Source organism: Conger conger, chromosome 12, assembly GCF_963514075.1.
Source record: "Conger conger chromosome 12, fConCon1.1, whole genome shotgun sequence".
NCBI lineage: Eukaryota > Metazoa > Chordata > Actinopteri > Anguilliformes > Congridae > Conger > Conger conger.
Window position 1 is genome coordinate 14488336 of NC_083771.1, and position 18825 is coordinate 14507160.

An 18825-nucleotide genomic window follows, 5' to 3' on the forward strand; every position below is an offset into this window, starting at 1 on the left:
GGAACACATTTTTTTCTGAGGAGTTTTCGCTATTTGGCGAGATTCTCTATTAAAATCTCCCGAGAGAACAAAATAAAAATAAAACGACGCCTACGCAACATGACATGATGGATAGGTGGAATGCAAAGAGAACGTTTCGTGTGTGTTCTCCAAACTTTATCGTGATTGTTATTCTGGATTAAAATTAACTCTTTCGGGAAATACTTTACATTGTTTTCGTTTTATTTCAGGTCATTCAGATTTTAGGTATTACAATAAACCTTTTTGCCTCTGGGAAAGTATGCGAGTGGATCTTCGTGAGAACTCTGGGCTTATTTCCAGGTTTCATTTGGACAAGTGAGGCATGATCCACAGCTGGGCTGCAGGATTTACCCAGAGATACGTGGTTGCGAGACTCGCCTTCGCCCCCGAACTCAGCGGCGGGCAGGTGCGCTTGGAGTCCGCGGCTGCGCGAGGTGGTCGGCTCGCGGATTAGAACGGAACCGTCAGCGAGTCATGCGGGCTCGGGAGGCATGCGCTAGAATGCTCTAAACCTGTGGACAGGACACGGACAAGTACGCGGATATGGGTATGTTATGTATATTTTGTTAATGTATGCGCACCCTGCCGTGTGTATGTGTGAATGTCCCTGCGCACATATGAAGTATCTCCGGCTATGAAGATCTAGGCATACGCGCAGTTTTATTTTACAGGATAGATACATGGCATGCCAATACAGTTTGTGCAGAGTTGATGGCAGGATGAACGCGCTGCTGTAACCTATTTTTTTTTAAGAAACTGCAAAAGGCTACTCAACTTGTTGTTTCAGTAATCTTGGTTGTAGCCCGCTGTTTGACTTTCTGATATATTAACGTTTGTGTTTATGTCGGTATTATTGCTATTTCTATATTTTAGCAGCACCAGGTGCAACTCCTGTATCGTCAGCACTACATAATGAATCGATGTGTTTTCTTCATCTTAATGGTAAAGCTCTGAGGCCAGTTATTCAATGAAATAGTCGCAAAAAATATACGATATTACTAACTAACTGTTGTTGAATTCAGTTACCGATAGCACCGTTTGTGTTTTGTGTTCTCTAAAAAATCGTAAGCCAAGTTAAAGCGGGTAATATTGGTCACATGTTACGCTTTTAGTACTCCTTTCTCTGGATAATTTGCGAAAGAGCCATTGATTGGGATAGGAATGCTAATCAGGGTTAACGTTGGAAGCTGGGCAACTTTTCCGAGTGTGGCCGTGCATAATTATCTGTTGGCTCCTTCGTTGGTCTGATGTCCTGAAACGGGAAAAAAAAATGTGTAGGCGAGACTCACGCGCCAGCGCAAACACACACACACGTACGAGCGCACGCAGCACGCACACACACACACACACACACACAGTCATGGCGTCTTGACATGTTCTCTGGACAAACTGACGCTTCTGCTTACAACAGTGCAGCTCTTAGATAGAGGATTGCGTTTCACTGCAGGTACTGTAATAACGGGGGGCCAAATAATGGCATTTTGGTGAGATTCTGTAATGAGATAAACGTGCGCAATGTGCATTTATCAACATAAAAATATGTTATTGCGCGCGTAAGCGTCTATGTGTATGTATTTGTGCGTCCATGTCGTCGTCTGTCAGTACGTGTGTGTTTAACCCACTGCATACGCGAGCGGCTTTATAAAGCGGTGGGGGGCGAGCAGTTTTTATTTATTTATTATTGTTACCAGCCCAGTTCCCTTCTGCCCACAGCAGAAGGCTGTGCCACCGACACATAGACAAATTACGAAGTTCGTTCCATTTCAGTCGTAGCAGAATATATTCAGACTACACATTCCAGACGTAGGTGTCAGTGGGATACGACAAGCTCTTAGCAGCTCTTTTACCAGGCATCAGGTCACAACCCCAATTAATGAAAGCTGATAACTAAGCAAGACTGTTTACTGCGCAGTCTGCTCCTTTATTAGACCCTAACATCGAGCCATTGCGTTTTGTATAGTGTGAGCAATTAGAATGTGATGTGTCGAAGTCATTATTGCACATGTTGTAGTCGGACCGTACAGTATCTTACATCGCTTCCGCAGTCCGTTTAATTTTGCGTTACTCCTATGACGCATGCTTTATACAGTGATCATGCTGTACTAAATTACTGTTTGTCAGCGCACGCTAATTTTCGGCATTCACACGGGTCTGGAAATATGCATTTACACTATATTATTACAATAACAGATTGTGTTCTAGCCAGCGGTATAACAGTGCGTTCTGCAGATAAGTGACCAAATCTACATTCGCAGCTCGAGGTGCTCCTCGAGATTTATGGCTTTTAAGATGATTAAATATGAGCGCCTGTGTGCGTGGTTCTGCGGCACTGCGAAACCCCCTGGATTTTGCAAACCAAAAGTGTCAAACGAGAAAAAAATGAAATAAAATCAATCTCGGTATGTGGAAGACCCGGTCTTCCAGCAGGTGAACTGTAATATCCGGGATGGTAAAAATGGACGATGACCTATAAAGTGAGCGAATGACTCCTTCGCCTTGCCCATAGGCTACTACAATTTAACGGTTGTTTTTATTTCAGACATTTGTTTTGATGGATGTTCAAAAATATGAACATTATGTAGAGCATTTTACCATTATCTATCTATCTATCTATCTATCTATCTATCTATCTATCTATCTATATTTAGGTATACAATACATACATTCATACATTTATAACCTATATAGCCCATGTGTGCACTTGCAGACGCACAGCCGCAGACTCTCTCTCTCTCTCTCTCTCTCTCTCGCTCTCTCTCTCTCTCTCTCTCTCTCACACACACACACACACACACACACATTTCAATTCAGTTTAAATTCCAATTAAAACATGCAGTTGCAGTGTGAGAACAGTTGGTTGCCAAGTCAATTGATAAAATAAGATTCTTTTGGAACAGTACACTCTATTGAATTGAATCTGCGGGCTGTTTCAATTAATCCCTGTTGATTACTGTGGATCTGTGGTGAGTCCCATCTGAGCTGAAGGAGGAAGTAAAGCGATCCAAAGGCCACTTGTGGACAAGGAGTCCAGCATTCTCTAGCAATAGAGATTTCTTCTGGACAAACTCACCATTGGGAAGTCATGATGGAATATGGTTTGGAATATACAGTACAATGTGAGGCTGAGCAGCTTAGGTAGTTTGCACTGTGGGACACCGAAGAAGAAATGGCAGGACGTGGACTCTTTCGCTGAAGACCAGAGCTTGACGCACACAGAGAGCGAGTCTGGCCATGCAGTACAAGGGCACAACGCATGCTGAGGAAGTGGAATGGAAGGAAATTACACCACTGACAAAGCAAAGCTCAATGCCACCGTCATTCTCAGAAGCCTGATTGCAGTGGTTTCTCACTCACTCATCTCTCTCTCCCTCTCTCACTCTCTCACTCTTCCTCTCTCCTGGTGGAGTACAGTTTCTCCTTCACGTATGCTCAGCCATCAGGGGTGGCTTTTTGGGGATGGACGTCATGTGGCATTTGGATCTTTTACATGCCTCGTGTGAACATGCCAATTTTAACCATGTGGCTCATTTGGCATAAAACTGAGATTGCGCACAGGAGCACACAGATGACAGGAATCATGGAACAAGTGTTCAAATCACCACCATTTTAGCTTGCTCGCTAATATATTCTTTCAAATACTAAGAGGCAGAGATTTTCATAACTTGTTGCAGTGTTTTTTCCCCTCTTACATAGGCCATCTATTTGCTTCTTCCATAGTATAGTGTTCCTTGAAAAACTGGTTTTGGAGGAAAAAAGCAGGGATAGAACACCTTGGAATGCAGATTGTTTCAATATTTCCTTTCCACTTTCACAATGTTTCTCTCATTGATTCTCTATCTTACCCAATTGGAGAACTGACTTCTGTAATGAAGATTAAGAACATTCCACTGTACTGGATGTCAAGAAAGTAGCTGGTTGTATTCTATATCATCCATTTGAATAGAATGGCATCTTAAACCACCTCCTGTTTCCTCCATATTATGTACACACCCTGTGTCTACAGGGTCAGCATGGCCAAAAATAGCCTGTCCTCATTAGACTCCCTCTGATAAATCCTCGTTATTGAATTTTAAACCCTAAATCAATATTCTTCATGTAGAAACAATCTGTCACTCACTAACAAAATTCTTCCTACTGGAGTCCAGAGAGATTGAATTTCTTCAGTCTACACCACTAATTTTACTACAGTTCAGACATAATTGATTTTTTTTATTTTAGATGTGAGGTACTTCTGATTCAGATTTCATGACCTGAGGGTTCAAAAAGACTCATAAGACAATCTTTGTTCTCATATGGTGCGTGGTGTACCACTTTCATAAAACATAACATGTTTAACTTTAAAAATACATTTTACACTGCTAAACCCAAGATAAGGTTCATTTTTTACCCTGAAGACAAGCGCAGGGTTAATGAGAATCTATCACTACACTCCTACTAATGTCTGTGACATGTAAAATAAATATATGAGTAAATAAATAGTCATGCAGCACATTAGGGTTGGACTGAATGGAGCCTCAAGTCTGGTGCAGGTTTTAACGGAATTAAATTGAATTATCCACCGTTTTAGGGGATTAAAGGGTATGAGAAAGCTAGCTCCTTATGAACATCGGAGCAATGCAGAGCTATCTGGGATTAGAAGTGTTGTAGTGTGTTTAAAGTGTGTCTTAACACCTTATATGCGGAGGGAAATATGATGCACGCCGTCCGCTATTTTACAGACAATAAAGTGCCGCTTCACATGGGCCAGGCTCTGTCTCTGTTCTTTGGGTGGGTTAAAGAGATATCTTTAACATCAGAACATGTTGGGCAGGGCTGGGTGCACTCGGTGTAATCATTTGAATCTATTTATGGACTGTAATTTGCGTGCAATTCCTATCTTATCAGCTGACAGGAAATTTTCTGATTCTTGTCAGCCATCCTCTGACATCCTATGCTGCGTCTTTTCCGATCCAACTTCGCTGATTTTCACCCCTAGCTTCATTCTGAAATTTTCCAGTGCCACCGTATGAGATGCCCGTGTGTCAGTTTGTAATCCTTCAGCGGGCCTGACTGGGCAACCCAAGACATGAGAGCACCCGAGACATGAGTGCTAACCCGGCCTGTAGCGTAGTGGTTAAGGTAAAGGACTGGGACATGCAAGGTCGATGGTTCTAATCCCGGTGTAGCCACAATAAGATCCACACAGCCGTTGGGCCCTTGAGCAAGGCCCTTAACCTTGCATTGCTCTAGGGGAGGATTGTCTCCTGCTTAGTCTAATCAACTGTATGTCGCTCTGGATAAGAGCGTCTGCCAAATGCCCGTAATGTAATGTAATGTCATGTAACCCAACCCAACCCAACCCAAAGCCTCAAAGGCATGTATGCCCTGCTGTAAAATCCAGCCAGGTCAAGCTTGTCATAAGCTGGTCTAGGTAGATATGTGCTCGTGCTGGAAGCTTGTCTGTTTCAAAACATAGCTTGAGCTGGTCAAAACATAACTGGGAGTTTGTCTGAATTAGTCAACCAGCTACTGATTGTTTGAAAACCTAGCTTGAGGTGTGTTTTTCAGCAAGGTGGCTAAACAGTATCATATCACAGAGAACAGGCTAACCGGCATCATATCACACACAACAGGCTAACCTGCATCATATTACACACAACAGGCTAGCCAGCATCATATCACACACAACAGGCTAGCCAGCATCATATCACACAGATCTGGCTAACCTGCATCATATCACACAGATCAGGCTAACCTGCATCATATCACACAGATCAGGCTAACCTGCATCATATCACACAGAACAGGCTAACCTGCATCATATCACACAGAACAGCATCATATCACACAGAACAGGCTAACCTGCATCATATCACACAGAACAGGCTAGCCAGCATCATGTCATACAGATCAGGCTAACCTGCATCATATCACGCAGATCTGGCTAACCTGCATCATATCACACAGACCAGGCTAACCAGCATTGTATCACAGAACCTGTTTGGGCTTGAGCTTTCAACAGGGGTACGCACACACACACACATAGTCTGCAATCACTACCCAATCGCCCACCCCGAAACCCCAGCACCCTAATTCTGAAAGCCCGTGGGGGTAAATGTCAGAAAGTAACTCTAGAGAAGAACTGAGCTTTTTGTGGGAAGGGGAGTGAGCAGGGAGCAGGAGAATGAGTTTGGAGAGCGAGGTCAGAGAGAGGATGAGTTTGGAGAGAGAGGTCAGAGAGGGGATGAGTTTGGAGAGAGAGGTCAGAGAGGGGATGAGTTTGGAGAGAGAGGTAAGAGAGGGGATGAGTTTGGAGAGAGGGATCAGAGAGGGGATGAGTTTGGAGAGAGGGATCAGAGAGGATGAGTTTGAAGAGAGGGATCAGAGAGGATGCCTTGCCATGGCAAGAAAATAGACAAAGCACACTTTTAGTGTAGTAGCGTAATTAGATTTTTCACTTTTAGAGAAAATAGTGTCATTTGATGTGATCGATGTGATGTGCTTTGATGTCTGTTTCTACCATAATGGGTTGTTTTCATTAAAAAGGGTAACTTGGAATAGGTCTGATGAGATCCCATTAAAAAAACAAAAACAAGAATATGATTTTGTTAAAAAAATATATATATATCAAGGAGGAAGCCAGTGCATTATCTAAGGATTCACATGCAACAGTAAATAAATAAACAATAAAATATTTTATTTTTTTAGTTGAAACCACCTGCCCTTCACAATGAAATCAATTGACACTGAATTACAACAGTGACATTAGCACATAATATGCCAGCAAGTGCATTTCCTGCACTGTGTGTAACTTAATTTCTGCCAAACATAATGGATCAGTCCCATTCAGCTTGTCAAAGTGGAATTACAATTAATTAAAATACGGAGGGAATGGTTTCACATATTTCTATGCCATTTTTGATGGTATACCAATTATCCAAAATCATATTTTTATGTAGTGCTGCATCAACTCATGATACATTTATCATGCTTTGTTAGGTACTTCAATGTTTATTCAAGTATTTTATATTTTTCATTTTAGTATTTAAGACCTGTGTTATGATTGTTCACTGTAATGCGGTATGCCATCTACCGTGGCCATAAGCCAATGAATGTATCGCAATGCAGGACCGTAAAGGCTGTATATGACTTTATATTTATCTCTGGCGGTATTGTATAATGGTATGAGCAGCATGTCCTCTCCAATTTTCATTCTAGTGGGTCCAATGGGTCTGGCAGCTTCGTAAAATTCATGGAGAAATTCATGAAATTACCACCCATTGTTTCACGTTTCATGAAAACAGAACCATACCTGTCGAATAGCAGCATTTCCATTATGATTATGCTGATGATCTCAGATGATATGCCTGTGATCAGATTTGATCATGACCTTCCATTTAGACTGTTTCCACAAACATTTCAACATTCTTTTTTTTTTTCTTACTTCAATCTGTGTAAAGTATAAAGGCCTATTATGCTACTCCCTGATATATTTAATGCATATTTAGAGCTTAGATTTTTGCTATTGTTATTACTACAGATGAATACAGGTTCAATTATTTTCACTCACACAATGCCCAAGTCCATTAGATGAGAGAGGACCTTGGCTTGCAGTGGTCTTGCCTACAGAAATACACAGCTCAGGGTGGGTTTTTCTCATTACATTACAGTTATTTAGCTGACGCTTTAATCCAAAGCAATTTACAGTTGATTAGACCAAGCAATGTGGGGTTAAGGGCCTTGCTCACACGCCTAATAGCTGCAATGGATCTTATCGTGGCTACCCTTATTTTTTTATTGTTTGTTCCTGGCCTGATGTAACATGCCTGAAGAAAAATATCTTCTTGTTTATTTATTTACTGTTGCGGGTGAATCCTTAGATAATGCACTGACTTACATCATCATATTGTCTTTTTTTAACAAAATCTTTTTGTATTCTTGTTTTAATGGGGTCTCGTCAGATCAATTCCGAGTTGCTCTTTTTAATGAAAACAACCCATTATGGTAGAAATTGCAAAAGAGAAACAGGTATCAAAGCACATCACATCGATCAAATCTTTGATATCTTTTGACAGATAGAGATAAGTGCTTTTATGGAGAGCCCTTCATAGATATATATAACCTGGGCCACCACATCCCTCCCTTTTGACTGTTTTAACCTGGATTAATTATTATTGATACTGACACTAATAATGTGCATTTTCCCAAGAAAATGTGGCGTGTGATTGCCTCAAATCAGTGGACTATTGGTGCTATTGCTACTGCTAGAGTGTACCTGGTGGTTGCTAGCGTGTTACTAGGTGGTTGCAATGTGTTACTAAGTGGTTGCTGGGTGGTTGCTAAGGTGATTCTATGTGGTTGCTATGGTATTTAGAGAGGCTAGTTGAGAGGCAATTTGTATTGCAAGTTAAAGTAAGGTAATTAATTAGTAGTAGTAGTAGTAGTGCAGGATTGTATTAATGGGGACAGAATAGTCAGGTGTATTTAATCGCTTCCTTAGTCAAGGTATGAGAAAACTTTCAGTATCAAATATTTTCTTATACCTGCTCTGATGGAGCGATTGAATACATCTGACTATTCAGAAGCAGCTGAGAAGCCAACCGTGCAATTACTTTTGGTCTCCTAAAATGGAGGGGACTATGTATAAAAAACTATGTGATTCCTACACGCATCACCTGATTTGGAAGTAAATACCCTCACCACAAGGTTTGACCTGTTCCCTTCCTGTCAGCTTGAACCAGTCTTGGCATTCTCATCTGTCCTATGTCATTAACAAGGCATTGTGGCGACATAACTGCTGCTCACTAAGCGTTTTTTTGTTGTTTACCATTCTCTCTAAACTGCCAGGAGATCATCAGTTTCTGAGATACACAAACTACCCCATCTGGCACCAACAATCATTCCATGTTCAAAGTCCCTTAGATCACGTTGCTTCCTCATTCTGATGTCTGATTATTTTTCCTTCAATCCCTCCCAGCTCGTAGGATTCATCTGTCATCAACTACAGTTAACCTCCTTGGCTGACCTGTGACCAGTCCGCCATTGGTTTCATTCTTTTTCAAGACTTTACAAACTTCTGTTCTTGATATACCCTGTTTCTGTGCTATCCACAATGAATCCTTCCATCCTTTCAGCTTACAGATGAGTTGTTTTTCAGCCATAGTCATTATCTGGTCTTCATGAAGGCGTGTATCTTCTTACTCCAAGACTAAAACCAAGATTGGGTTCACTGCTCTTTTATGTGTGAACAATAAATGCAGAAGGCAACACTTGAGCAACAGTTAACACCTGTCAATCATCCAAACACAAAAACAGCATATGCCTGTAAATACCATGAAAGAAAAGCTGTTTGTATTTGACTTTTGATTTCAAAATCAAAAGTTTATAGCAAAAAAAGAAACATTTCTCTACCGTTCCCATACCTTTGTACAGTGATATAAATTCACACCGCTCAGCCATGACATTAAAACCACCTGCTTAAAGTTTTTCATTATTAAAATGCTTTAAACCATATAAACTTGTCTATAAACACTTAATATTTCATTATACGATATGTTTACCTCCAGTATATAAGCAGATAATCATAATTGAAGAGCATTACATTACAAAGGTTACATTTTTAAATGAAAAGGGAAATCTTTAAGCTCATTGGGAGGGGGGTGCATTGTTTTTGTTATGTAAATATCTTGGTACATACTTGTGTACGTCTGTCTGCCATATTTAAATCTGCATCTAATCCTTCACTGAAGTACCCTTCCTCCCTCCCATTAGAATTACATGGTACTGCATGTGGTGAAACATATGTTGGAATAGATCCCATGCATTTTAAAATATGGTTGGTGATTCTACAGAAATGGCGCAATGTAGCAATACCAAAATCAATATTTGGAGAGCCCGTTGCCATTGTAGTAGAGCTGTGAAATGGCACTGAGATTTTGAAACGGGTGAGATATTGAGTGGTGGTTTAAGCGGTGACATGCTCTGCCCAAGCCGACACTAGTGCAGTTACCTCCACACTGACAATGATGATGAGGTCCTGGAGGTCAAGGGGCCATAGCAACCCATTCATTTTTGTGGTCAAGCACGGGGTTAAACTAGGCCTAGATGAGATAGCGTCCATGTCATTTTTTTATGATGGTCAGTTTTCATATAAAGTCAATATCAGTTTTCATGTAAAGGTTGGATGGTTGACCTGTAACAGAAAAAAAGAGGGGAATTTCACTACTGCAGCAATCCTCTGCAAGCCCTCTGTAGGACTGGGTTGCATCTGCTGTACTTCAGTTCAAATGTAGCCTAGTTAGCTATAACTTTAAATCTTACTAATACTTGATGTATGCATTACTAACATAAAAGCGGTGACACCACGGAAATAAGCTACAACGTAAGTAACCGTCCTAAACAGCCAACACCTACACTCAGCAGGTGTAATCACGCAGTCATTCGCTAACGGTAAAACATATTTTCTGCACACAGCGTAACTTTTTTTCGCTTACACCATGGCATTTTGCAACTTGGTAATCAAGTAGAGGTTTAATTTATGGATATGATATTTCACTATCAATCTAGCCATCTAGCTGCGATGCCAAGTAGCTTAGAAGTCCGTAACCACGAGAATGTTTTCGTCATTGATTATCCTTTTGTCTTAGTAATTACTTTATTTCCAAAAGAGTTAGGATATAATCAGTTAGAATATATAAGTAATCATGGTGCTACAACATTTATTAGCAAATTTTGTACCTCATAGCTTGCTAGTTTGGACTTTACACTTTACATTTTTCAGATCACTGCTAGCTTGAATGTGAAGACATTATATGATAGAAAGCATTAAAAGTAAATTTACCAGTCACAAAGTGATCCTAACAAACTCGTATGCTTTTCATTTCTTCTGGTGTAAGATCTTGCCTACTTAAACTATAAATCCACCTTGTTGTTCTGTTGACAACCTTCAGTGTTCTTCTCCCTGGTGGGTAATAATCTTTGGCAAATGGAAAAATGATCAGCTCGATATGAGCAACTATAAACTGCACATATTCATATACTTTGTAGTTGACCTGAGAAAAAAACGTTATTTTTGGCGGAAAAATACATGGAGCTCTATGGGCAGGTTGTCCTCTAGCATAGCAGATGAGTCAAGGTCATATAGTTTGTGATGTGTATTAAGAAAGATCCATACCAAAATGTGGTAATTACAACTTTAAAAGTGCATTTGTTATGCTTCAATGTTGATGTTATTAAATTCAAATAAGCCTGGCAGGATTACTAAATTAGCCAGATAACTGTACAGAGTAAAATCCTCAACTATTTTTACTTAACTTCATTACTTAAGTCCATGTTCCACACTACTCAGTAGTCCTGCTTTGTGAGCAGGCCCCAGGTCACAGGAGCACTCTGTTCAACATGGACCCAATGATGAATTGGACATTATCGTATTATAATTTATCTGGAAATTTTCCACAAGGTATCTGATTATCAGCTAGCTATTTAACTAAACAAAACACTTGACCCACCAAAAGGTTTTCAAGGAACATTCACATAATACTCACTACCATCCGATAGAACCAGTTCAGTTGGGTAATTAGGTCAGCAATACAGCCCTTCGAATCTTCAGTCTCAGTTTTGCAGCTTTTTGAAAGTGTCATCTCCCAGGAAGTTTCTTGGAAACAGCGTAAATTCTGCATTGCACAGATACAGTGTTACTTATTTTGGTCTGAGATGACACTCTCCACTGGCCACTAAACTCCTAGTGTTACACCCCCCTGCTTTTGAATTAATCGAACACATCTGTTCGAGATATGGCAATTTTCTCCCACAAGTCTTTGCAAAGTACTTTCATCCACTCACTTGTAGTATTAGGGGAAGGCAGGGGCATTGAGTTAAATACTTTGCTAAATTGCCATTGCAGTAAAGCAGCTCTTGCTCATACTTAATGATTGCAGGAGATTATTTTCTGCTGACACTGCTGAATGACCCAGAACAACAGTATGAATGCAAGCATTGTACGGACCACACAACACATATTTGGAGATATTCAAAATGTGTATTGTTAGCTGGAAAGAGATCATTCAGCGCTGTTAGTGTTAATACAAACCTTGATCAGCTCATTTTATTCACAGTGCATGTAAACAGTTCATTTGGAATCTTCAGTCAGAGTGAATGTATTCGGAATGATGAAAGATTCTGCACGTTAACTTGGCTACCTTTGTGGTTTTTGCTTCTGATCTGTTGAATGTTTCAAAAGAACTGTGCAGTGAAACCAAGCGTGGGGCTATCCATCATGAGCATGTTCATTACACCAGAGAGAAAATCTGTGTGCCAAGCGACAGGGTGTCGACTGGACGCAATCTCCTCTGTCGTTTGGACGAAAGTATCAGAGGGAAAGATGTGAAAGATGAAGTTTCCACGTAGGCACGGGCAGATTTTGATGTTCGACACATCTGAGGTGCTCAGCTTATTAAGAAGGATGTTGGCATTTCCTCATTAAAAACTGCTTATAAACAGGAAAACAGTGTCTGGGATTTCGGCCAGCAAGACAGCTTGCTTCCTGTCAGCTTTGTCATTGTGATGTTAAGGGGAAAAAAACTCAAGTAAATTAAAAAAGCATTTTTCCACCAGACAGCTAATGTACCCTAAATTGTCCTCAACACCCCATAGCTCTAACCATCTGTAAACACTAAAAGATAAACATGAAAAAAGGAGGGGCAATTGAACACACCCATACGGAACAGACATATGGTTGGCACCAGACGAAATAGCATGTTAGCTAACATATGCTGCGTAAGGCTGTTTGGCTATGCTTGATCAACGAGGAAGTCCTAACAGAGCTATCTCATGGAATAAACAGCCATGGTTCAAATCATGTTTTCCTTTTATGTGTGTGTTTCTCTTCAATGACAGAAAATCAAGTAACATCTTGGAAAAAAGGAGCAGAAAATGTGAAAACTGTATGAATGTAACATCAAAGTAGGTTTTCGACCAAAGGTATTTAAAACTGAAAGATCAAAGATAAATATATACAGAATGTGGACTTTGGATACTTAGTGTAGGCTGAGAGGGGCTACAACAGAATAACATGCACTCTACCAAGAAAATAAAGCATGTTCACACACTAGACTCTACTAGAGCTGAAAAAACAGCCACACCTCAACAAAACTCATAGCAGGAAGTTATGAGATTTCCCCAAAACTCTGAAAATAAAAAACAAATGAATGAATGAATGGTTGGTGGTTTCAATGAATAAAACCAAAGACGGATACAGAGTAATTTTCCGTTCTCCTTAGAGAGGGGCAGGACGTCATAGTATTTCAGTCTGTACTGACTTGCCAATACCCGAGGAACAATGAGTGACACACAAAACAAAGGCCCTGAATTCACACAATCTTTCACTGTCACACACACACACTCAGAAATAAAGTGACAGTGGAGGTACATCTTCAAGGAATGTACCCTGAGTAAATGTATCCAAATGTACCCTGAAAGTACAATACTCTTTGGGTATGAATTTCAAGTATTTCAAGCAAAAAAAGGTACAAAGTAATAATAGATAGATACTCAAAGCGCTTTAATTATATATTGCTAGCTAGGGCTACAATTAGGTGTACCACTCCAGTGACAAGCATTTATACCCTTTTTAGGCACTTTTCATGCCTTTATTTCTGGAGAGTGAGAGTGCATTCTCTCACTCTCATTTACTGTACTTACGCATTCGCACAATCCATACATCCACTCGCTACACACACTCACTTTCTCTCATTGAGTGTGGAGTGTTACGCCTAATTTCACACACATCTTTCTCAAACCCCCCCCCCCAAACCACCAAGATCAAATATAACTTCTTTTATCTTTGTTGCTGGGGATTGAGCAGCACTGAGGCAGATCTCCTCTTCCTGGGAAGAGGGAGCAGCAGGGATACCGCAGCCTTTACTGAGAATGTATGTTGTTGTAGAATCCGTGCTTTAAAAGCAAATGGATGCACTGTAAAAGCAATGGGTCACGCAATGGCCCGACGAGAAGCTGTTTGTGAGGGAACTTCACACTTGTTTATCCCTGGCTGAAACAAAGCCTGTCACAACCAGAAACTATCACACTGCCCTGAGCTTACTACCCTTCAGCATCTCACCCATAATCAGCTCTTCACAGTTCTTCACAGTTCAACACCATTCTTAAAAGTATTAATATGATATGAAAAATAGCATCTGACAAAAATCACATGCTCTGTCACAGCTCTTTTACTTTAAGACATTTTCAGTGGAATTGCGTGTTTCCTAATTTAAATATATTCACACAAACGTGACAAATATTGGTTAAGCAGTACCAATTGCAATAACTATTTGACAAAATACCATTTTTCATGAAACAAAAATAAATGTTTGGTCTATGAGTTGCACTGAGTGTAATATCAGAAAATTCATTGTTGCTGCCGTATGACGGAAATGTATTGAGATTTGTATCTTTTTTATGTTTTTCTTTTGGTGCATTTTGTGAAGTTTTATTTTTTATTAACTTTCTATCGTGAGTCAGTCAAAATCCTTCAGTGCCTGCTTGTGTGTGGATGTGGGGTGTGAGATTGAATTTGATAAAGCAAGGGGGATTTTGTCAGCAAACAGCATCATCTGAATTTTGATTTGAAATCCAACTTGTTTTGTATCTGACATCAAAGTGTCTCTTGCCCTGCAGGTCAAATGTGTTCTGAATTCTGAACCTAGGGGGAGGGGGTGGGGTGAGCATATTGGGGTTTGTGGAAACCATGGAAACAGATTCACATATCACTTCCTGGAGCCTTTATCTTGGCCAATTTACATTCTGCTTCACCTTTCCATTTATTTGTTTGTTTGATTGTTTGTTTTACTTATATGATCAAAAAACTCTGTTCAGCTCTGGGTAGCAAGATAATTAAGGCACAAGGCGACAGCAAAACAAAACAAAATGTTCAACGAACCAAATATTCAACCTTGAGATCACCAGTTGATTGCTTGGGCCAGCACTTGAATGCTTGGTTGAGCAAAAACATGAGCAGATTTTTAAAATCGTGTTTCCGTATTATCATCATATTTTATTATATTTTAATTTTTTCTAGTCTGTTGAGAAAGGGGGATGGGGGCTTGCAATAATAACAGCAAGGTCAAGACTGTGGTCATTTTCCATTGCACTTACCGTAGGGCAGGGTGTTTTTTGGCTAAGAAACTGGTCCCTGTCCGCCTCGGCTGATATGTGGTCAGCATTCTCAAGCAATAATTGCCAGGATGCTTTGGGCACTTTTTCGTTTTTGTCCTTGAACTGATTTAGATATACGCAAATAAGGTACGCTCCTTAAAAATCCGTGAGAATTCTCAAACTCAAAAAACGAGGGCTTGACAGATTTCCATATAGCAACATTTTGAACAGAGGTACTTTATTATGCTAGATGTTTTTGAGGGACTTAATGAAGTACGGGTTTGTCACCATATATTACATGCTGTAAATTAATGGAATTAATTTAAGTGCAGTCTATATAAAATGGCCTAGGGTTTTATTGGAGTTTGAACAAGCTTTTCTGGTACAGCATTATTTGTAATATTATGTGGCACAGATCATATTAAGACATCAGTTGTGGACATTTATGATTGTTTATGGGTCCTTACATTTGTGGCTTAAGTAACACAGAGACCCTGATAAAGGCAACCATCCCCTCTCCCTATGTCATTGAGTTTGTGGTCAGCATTATTGAGCAACAATAGTTTCCAGAATTTGTTCAAGTTTGAGGTCCCAAAAGGCACTATGTGAATGCAATGTGTTTTGTTGTGGACTTTGTTTGATGATGTATTTGATCGATACACATAATAGTAATAATAATTTGTTAAGTCAATAGATTTGTGTGGATCTGACTTGTAAATTCATTGTTACTATGTATATACGGCAATACCGTGTACGCTATATTATATAGACATATATAGCAGTTTCTGATCATTTTTTTATTCAGTATTTCGGTATACATTTTTATCTACGGTATGCCTATCAAATACATCACATATACCATACAGTCTCTAGCCTGTGCTTATCTACAGGATCCATCCTTAGGATTTTGGGAGAACAAGCAAAGGAAAAAAAACTTATCAGCTAAAAAAAGACGTATCATCCCTCCTCTCTTCCCTTGAGTCTCCAGGCGGTTTTCAGAGAAGACGGTTTCTGGCTAAATAACTGCTCTCTCTGCTCCTACACTGACTCTGGAGCTGGATATGAGGCAGACTGTTTCAGGGCACTTTGAGGTCTGCTGGGTAAATGCAGTATGTTAGCATATTAGCCTATGGGATTTAACTTATCTTTCTCCTCCCCGTCTCGTTTTCTCCTCTTTGGCTGCAGGCTCCCTCCTTCGAGGAAGAAAGCTCCTGGTGGCCCTCCTGGTGCAGGCCTGCCTCCTGACGCCGCCTTGCTGGGCAGAGAAGCCCTGCCCCCGGAGTTGCCGGTGCGACGGGAAGATCGTGTACTGCGAGTCCAGCGCTTTCCGCGACGTGCCCAAACACCTCTCGGGCGGCTGCCAGGGCCTGTCGCTACGCTACAACAGCCTGGCCAACCTGCGCGCAGGCCAGTTCGTGGGCCTCAACCAGCTTATCTGGCTCTACCTGGACCACAACTACATCAGCAGCGTGGACGTGCAGGCCTTCCGTGGCATCCGCCGTCTGAAGGAGCTCATCCTCAGCTCCAACAGGATCACGCAGCTCCACAACACCACCTTTCACCCAGTGCCCAACCTGCGCAACCTGGACCTGTCCTACAACAAGCTGCAGGCTCTGCAGCCGGGCCAGTTCCAGGGCCTACGCAAGCTGCTCAGCCTGCACATGCGCTCCAACTCGCTGAAGAGCGTGCCCGTGAGGCTCTTCCAGGACTGCCGCAACCTGGAGTTCCTGGACCTGGGCTACAACCGCCTGCGGAGCATCACCCGAAATGCCTTCCAGGGCCTGCTGCGTCTGACCGAGCTGCACCTGGAGCACAACCAGTTCTCCAAGATCAACTTCTCCCACTTCCCCCGGCTCCTGAACCTGCGGGCGCTCTACCTGCAGTGGAACCGCATCCGCTACATGAGCCAGGGGCTCACCTGGATCTGGACCTCGCTGCAGAAGCTCGACCTGTCCGGCAACGACCTGCAAGTGGTGGACGCCAGCGTGTACCAGAGCCTGCCCAACCTGCAGACCCTCAACCTGGACTCCAACAAGCTCAGCAACGTGTCCCAGGAGGCTGCGGCCGCCTGGATCTCCCTCACCACCATCAGCCTGGCAGGCAACGTATGGGACTGCGGCCCGGCCGTCTGCCCCCTGGTGGCCTGGCTGAGGAACTTCAAGGGGAACAAGGAGACCACCATGATCTGCGCCGCGCCCAAAGAGGCTCAAGGCGAGAAGGTGACGGACGCGGTAGAGGCCAGCGGAGTCTGCAGGGCCACGCCCCGGCCTTCCGTCGTCACCCCGGCGACCCCGCCCGAGACCCCCCGGCAACCGGCCCCCACGCCGTCCCGAGGCCCGGCGGGCCCCGCGGCCCCCACGGGGGCCAGCCCCTCTGCCCCAGAGCAGGAGTACGAGCACGTCTCCTTCCACAAGATCATCGCGGGCAGCGTGGCCCTCTTTCTGTCGGTGGCCATGATCCTGCTGGTGATCTACGTGTCGTGGAAGCGCTACCCCAGCAGCGTGCGGCAGCTGCAGGAGGGCTCGGCCGCCCGGACGCGGCGCAAGAAGGCCCGCGAGACGGAGCGCACCCTCAGCTCCCCGCTACAGGAGTACTATGTGGACTACAAACCGACAAACTCTGAGACCATGGACATGCTGGTCAACGGCACGGGACCCTGCACGTACACCATCTCCGGCTCCAGAGAATGCGAGGTATGACCCAGAACCCTCCTAAAAAACCATTTCCACTGCGGGGAGCCTGAGGTAAATCTTCTAGCATTTTGGGGGAAACAAAATTTTTTTTCCATTGCTCATCCCCATCCTCCACCGAGTGTCGTCCCCCCCCCCAAACTTCTCCCATTTCTAGCCTGTCTGTTCGCAGGGCAGGAAAGATTGATGCCCACTGCAATGCAACCTGAGTGAGGGATTCCAGGATCTTGGCCAGTCATAATTTCTCTCCCCCTCCCCCTCCCTTGTCACTCTGTCGGTGTGACTTTGCGGGAATTAATCTTCAACAGCTATGATATCAACAGTTAAAAGTGTAATATTGTATATCAATGTACGCCAGGTGATGAGAAATGTTTGCACTAGATCAAGTTACAGTGCACTGAGAGTCATATTTCCTGTCCTGCCCTGTTTATTGTTTACAATATCTGGCAGTGTTTCACATTCAGTGAATACAGGGATCTTGGTTTGTCTGATTCTTTAGTTTTGCAAAAGGTTGAACAAAATGAACGATATAGATTTTTGAGTAAATTAATATGTGATTTTGGGCCAATTAATGTGTGCTTTTTAATGCTGAAAGCTAGAGGTTATTTTTCTTCATAACTTCATCCGATTGTCACCTGACGGACCACAGTAGATCACAGTGGATCTCATACGTATTTGTCACATGGTAGGTTTCCATGGTTTTCGTTCCCTAGAGATTACTTGTGACGGCTACCAAAGGCAGCACCTTTGCAAAATACTTTTTGTGCACTGAAGTGAAAAAGTGATTCAGCTTCAGTATGGTTATAGAGGCATGTGCAGACGTACACACAGTCACAGCAGCAAAAGAGAACGGCTCTATCCTATTTTTGGGAAACAAGCTGGTCTTTAAATTTTAACAAGAGGATGCTTTAAAATTTTGCATCCACTGGCTCCCAAGAGTGTGTGTACAGAAGGTCTGCCGCATAGGTCAGCTCCTTATTAATAT

At 42.2% G+C, this 18825-nt stretch overlaps 1 protein-coding gene across 1 annotated transcript in view; it reads left to right on the forward strand.

Annotated features, from left to right (window-relative positions):
• The first annotated feature begins 343 nt into the window (after positions 1 to 343).
• Positions 344 to 18825, forward strand: part of LOC133141503 (leucine-rich repeat transmembrane neuronal protein 4-like) — a 134734-nt gene continuing 116252 nt past the window's right edge. The window contains exons 1-2 of the mRNA XM_061262073.1: positions 344 to 455; positions 16336 to 17843. Of these exons, the coding sequence (XP_061118057.1) occupies positions 344 to 455; positions 16336 to 17843 (1620 nt within the window). The remainder of the gene's footprint in view (positions 456 to 16335; positions 17844 to 18825) is intronic.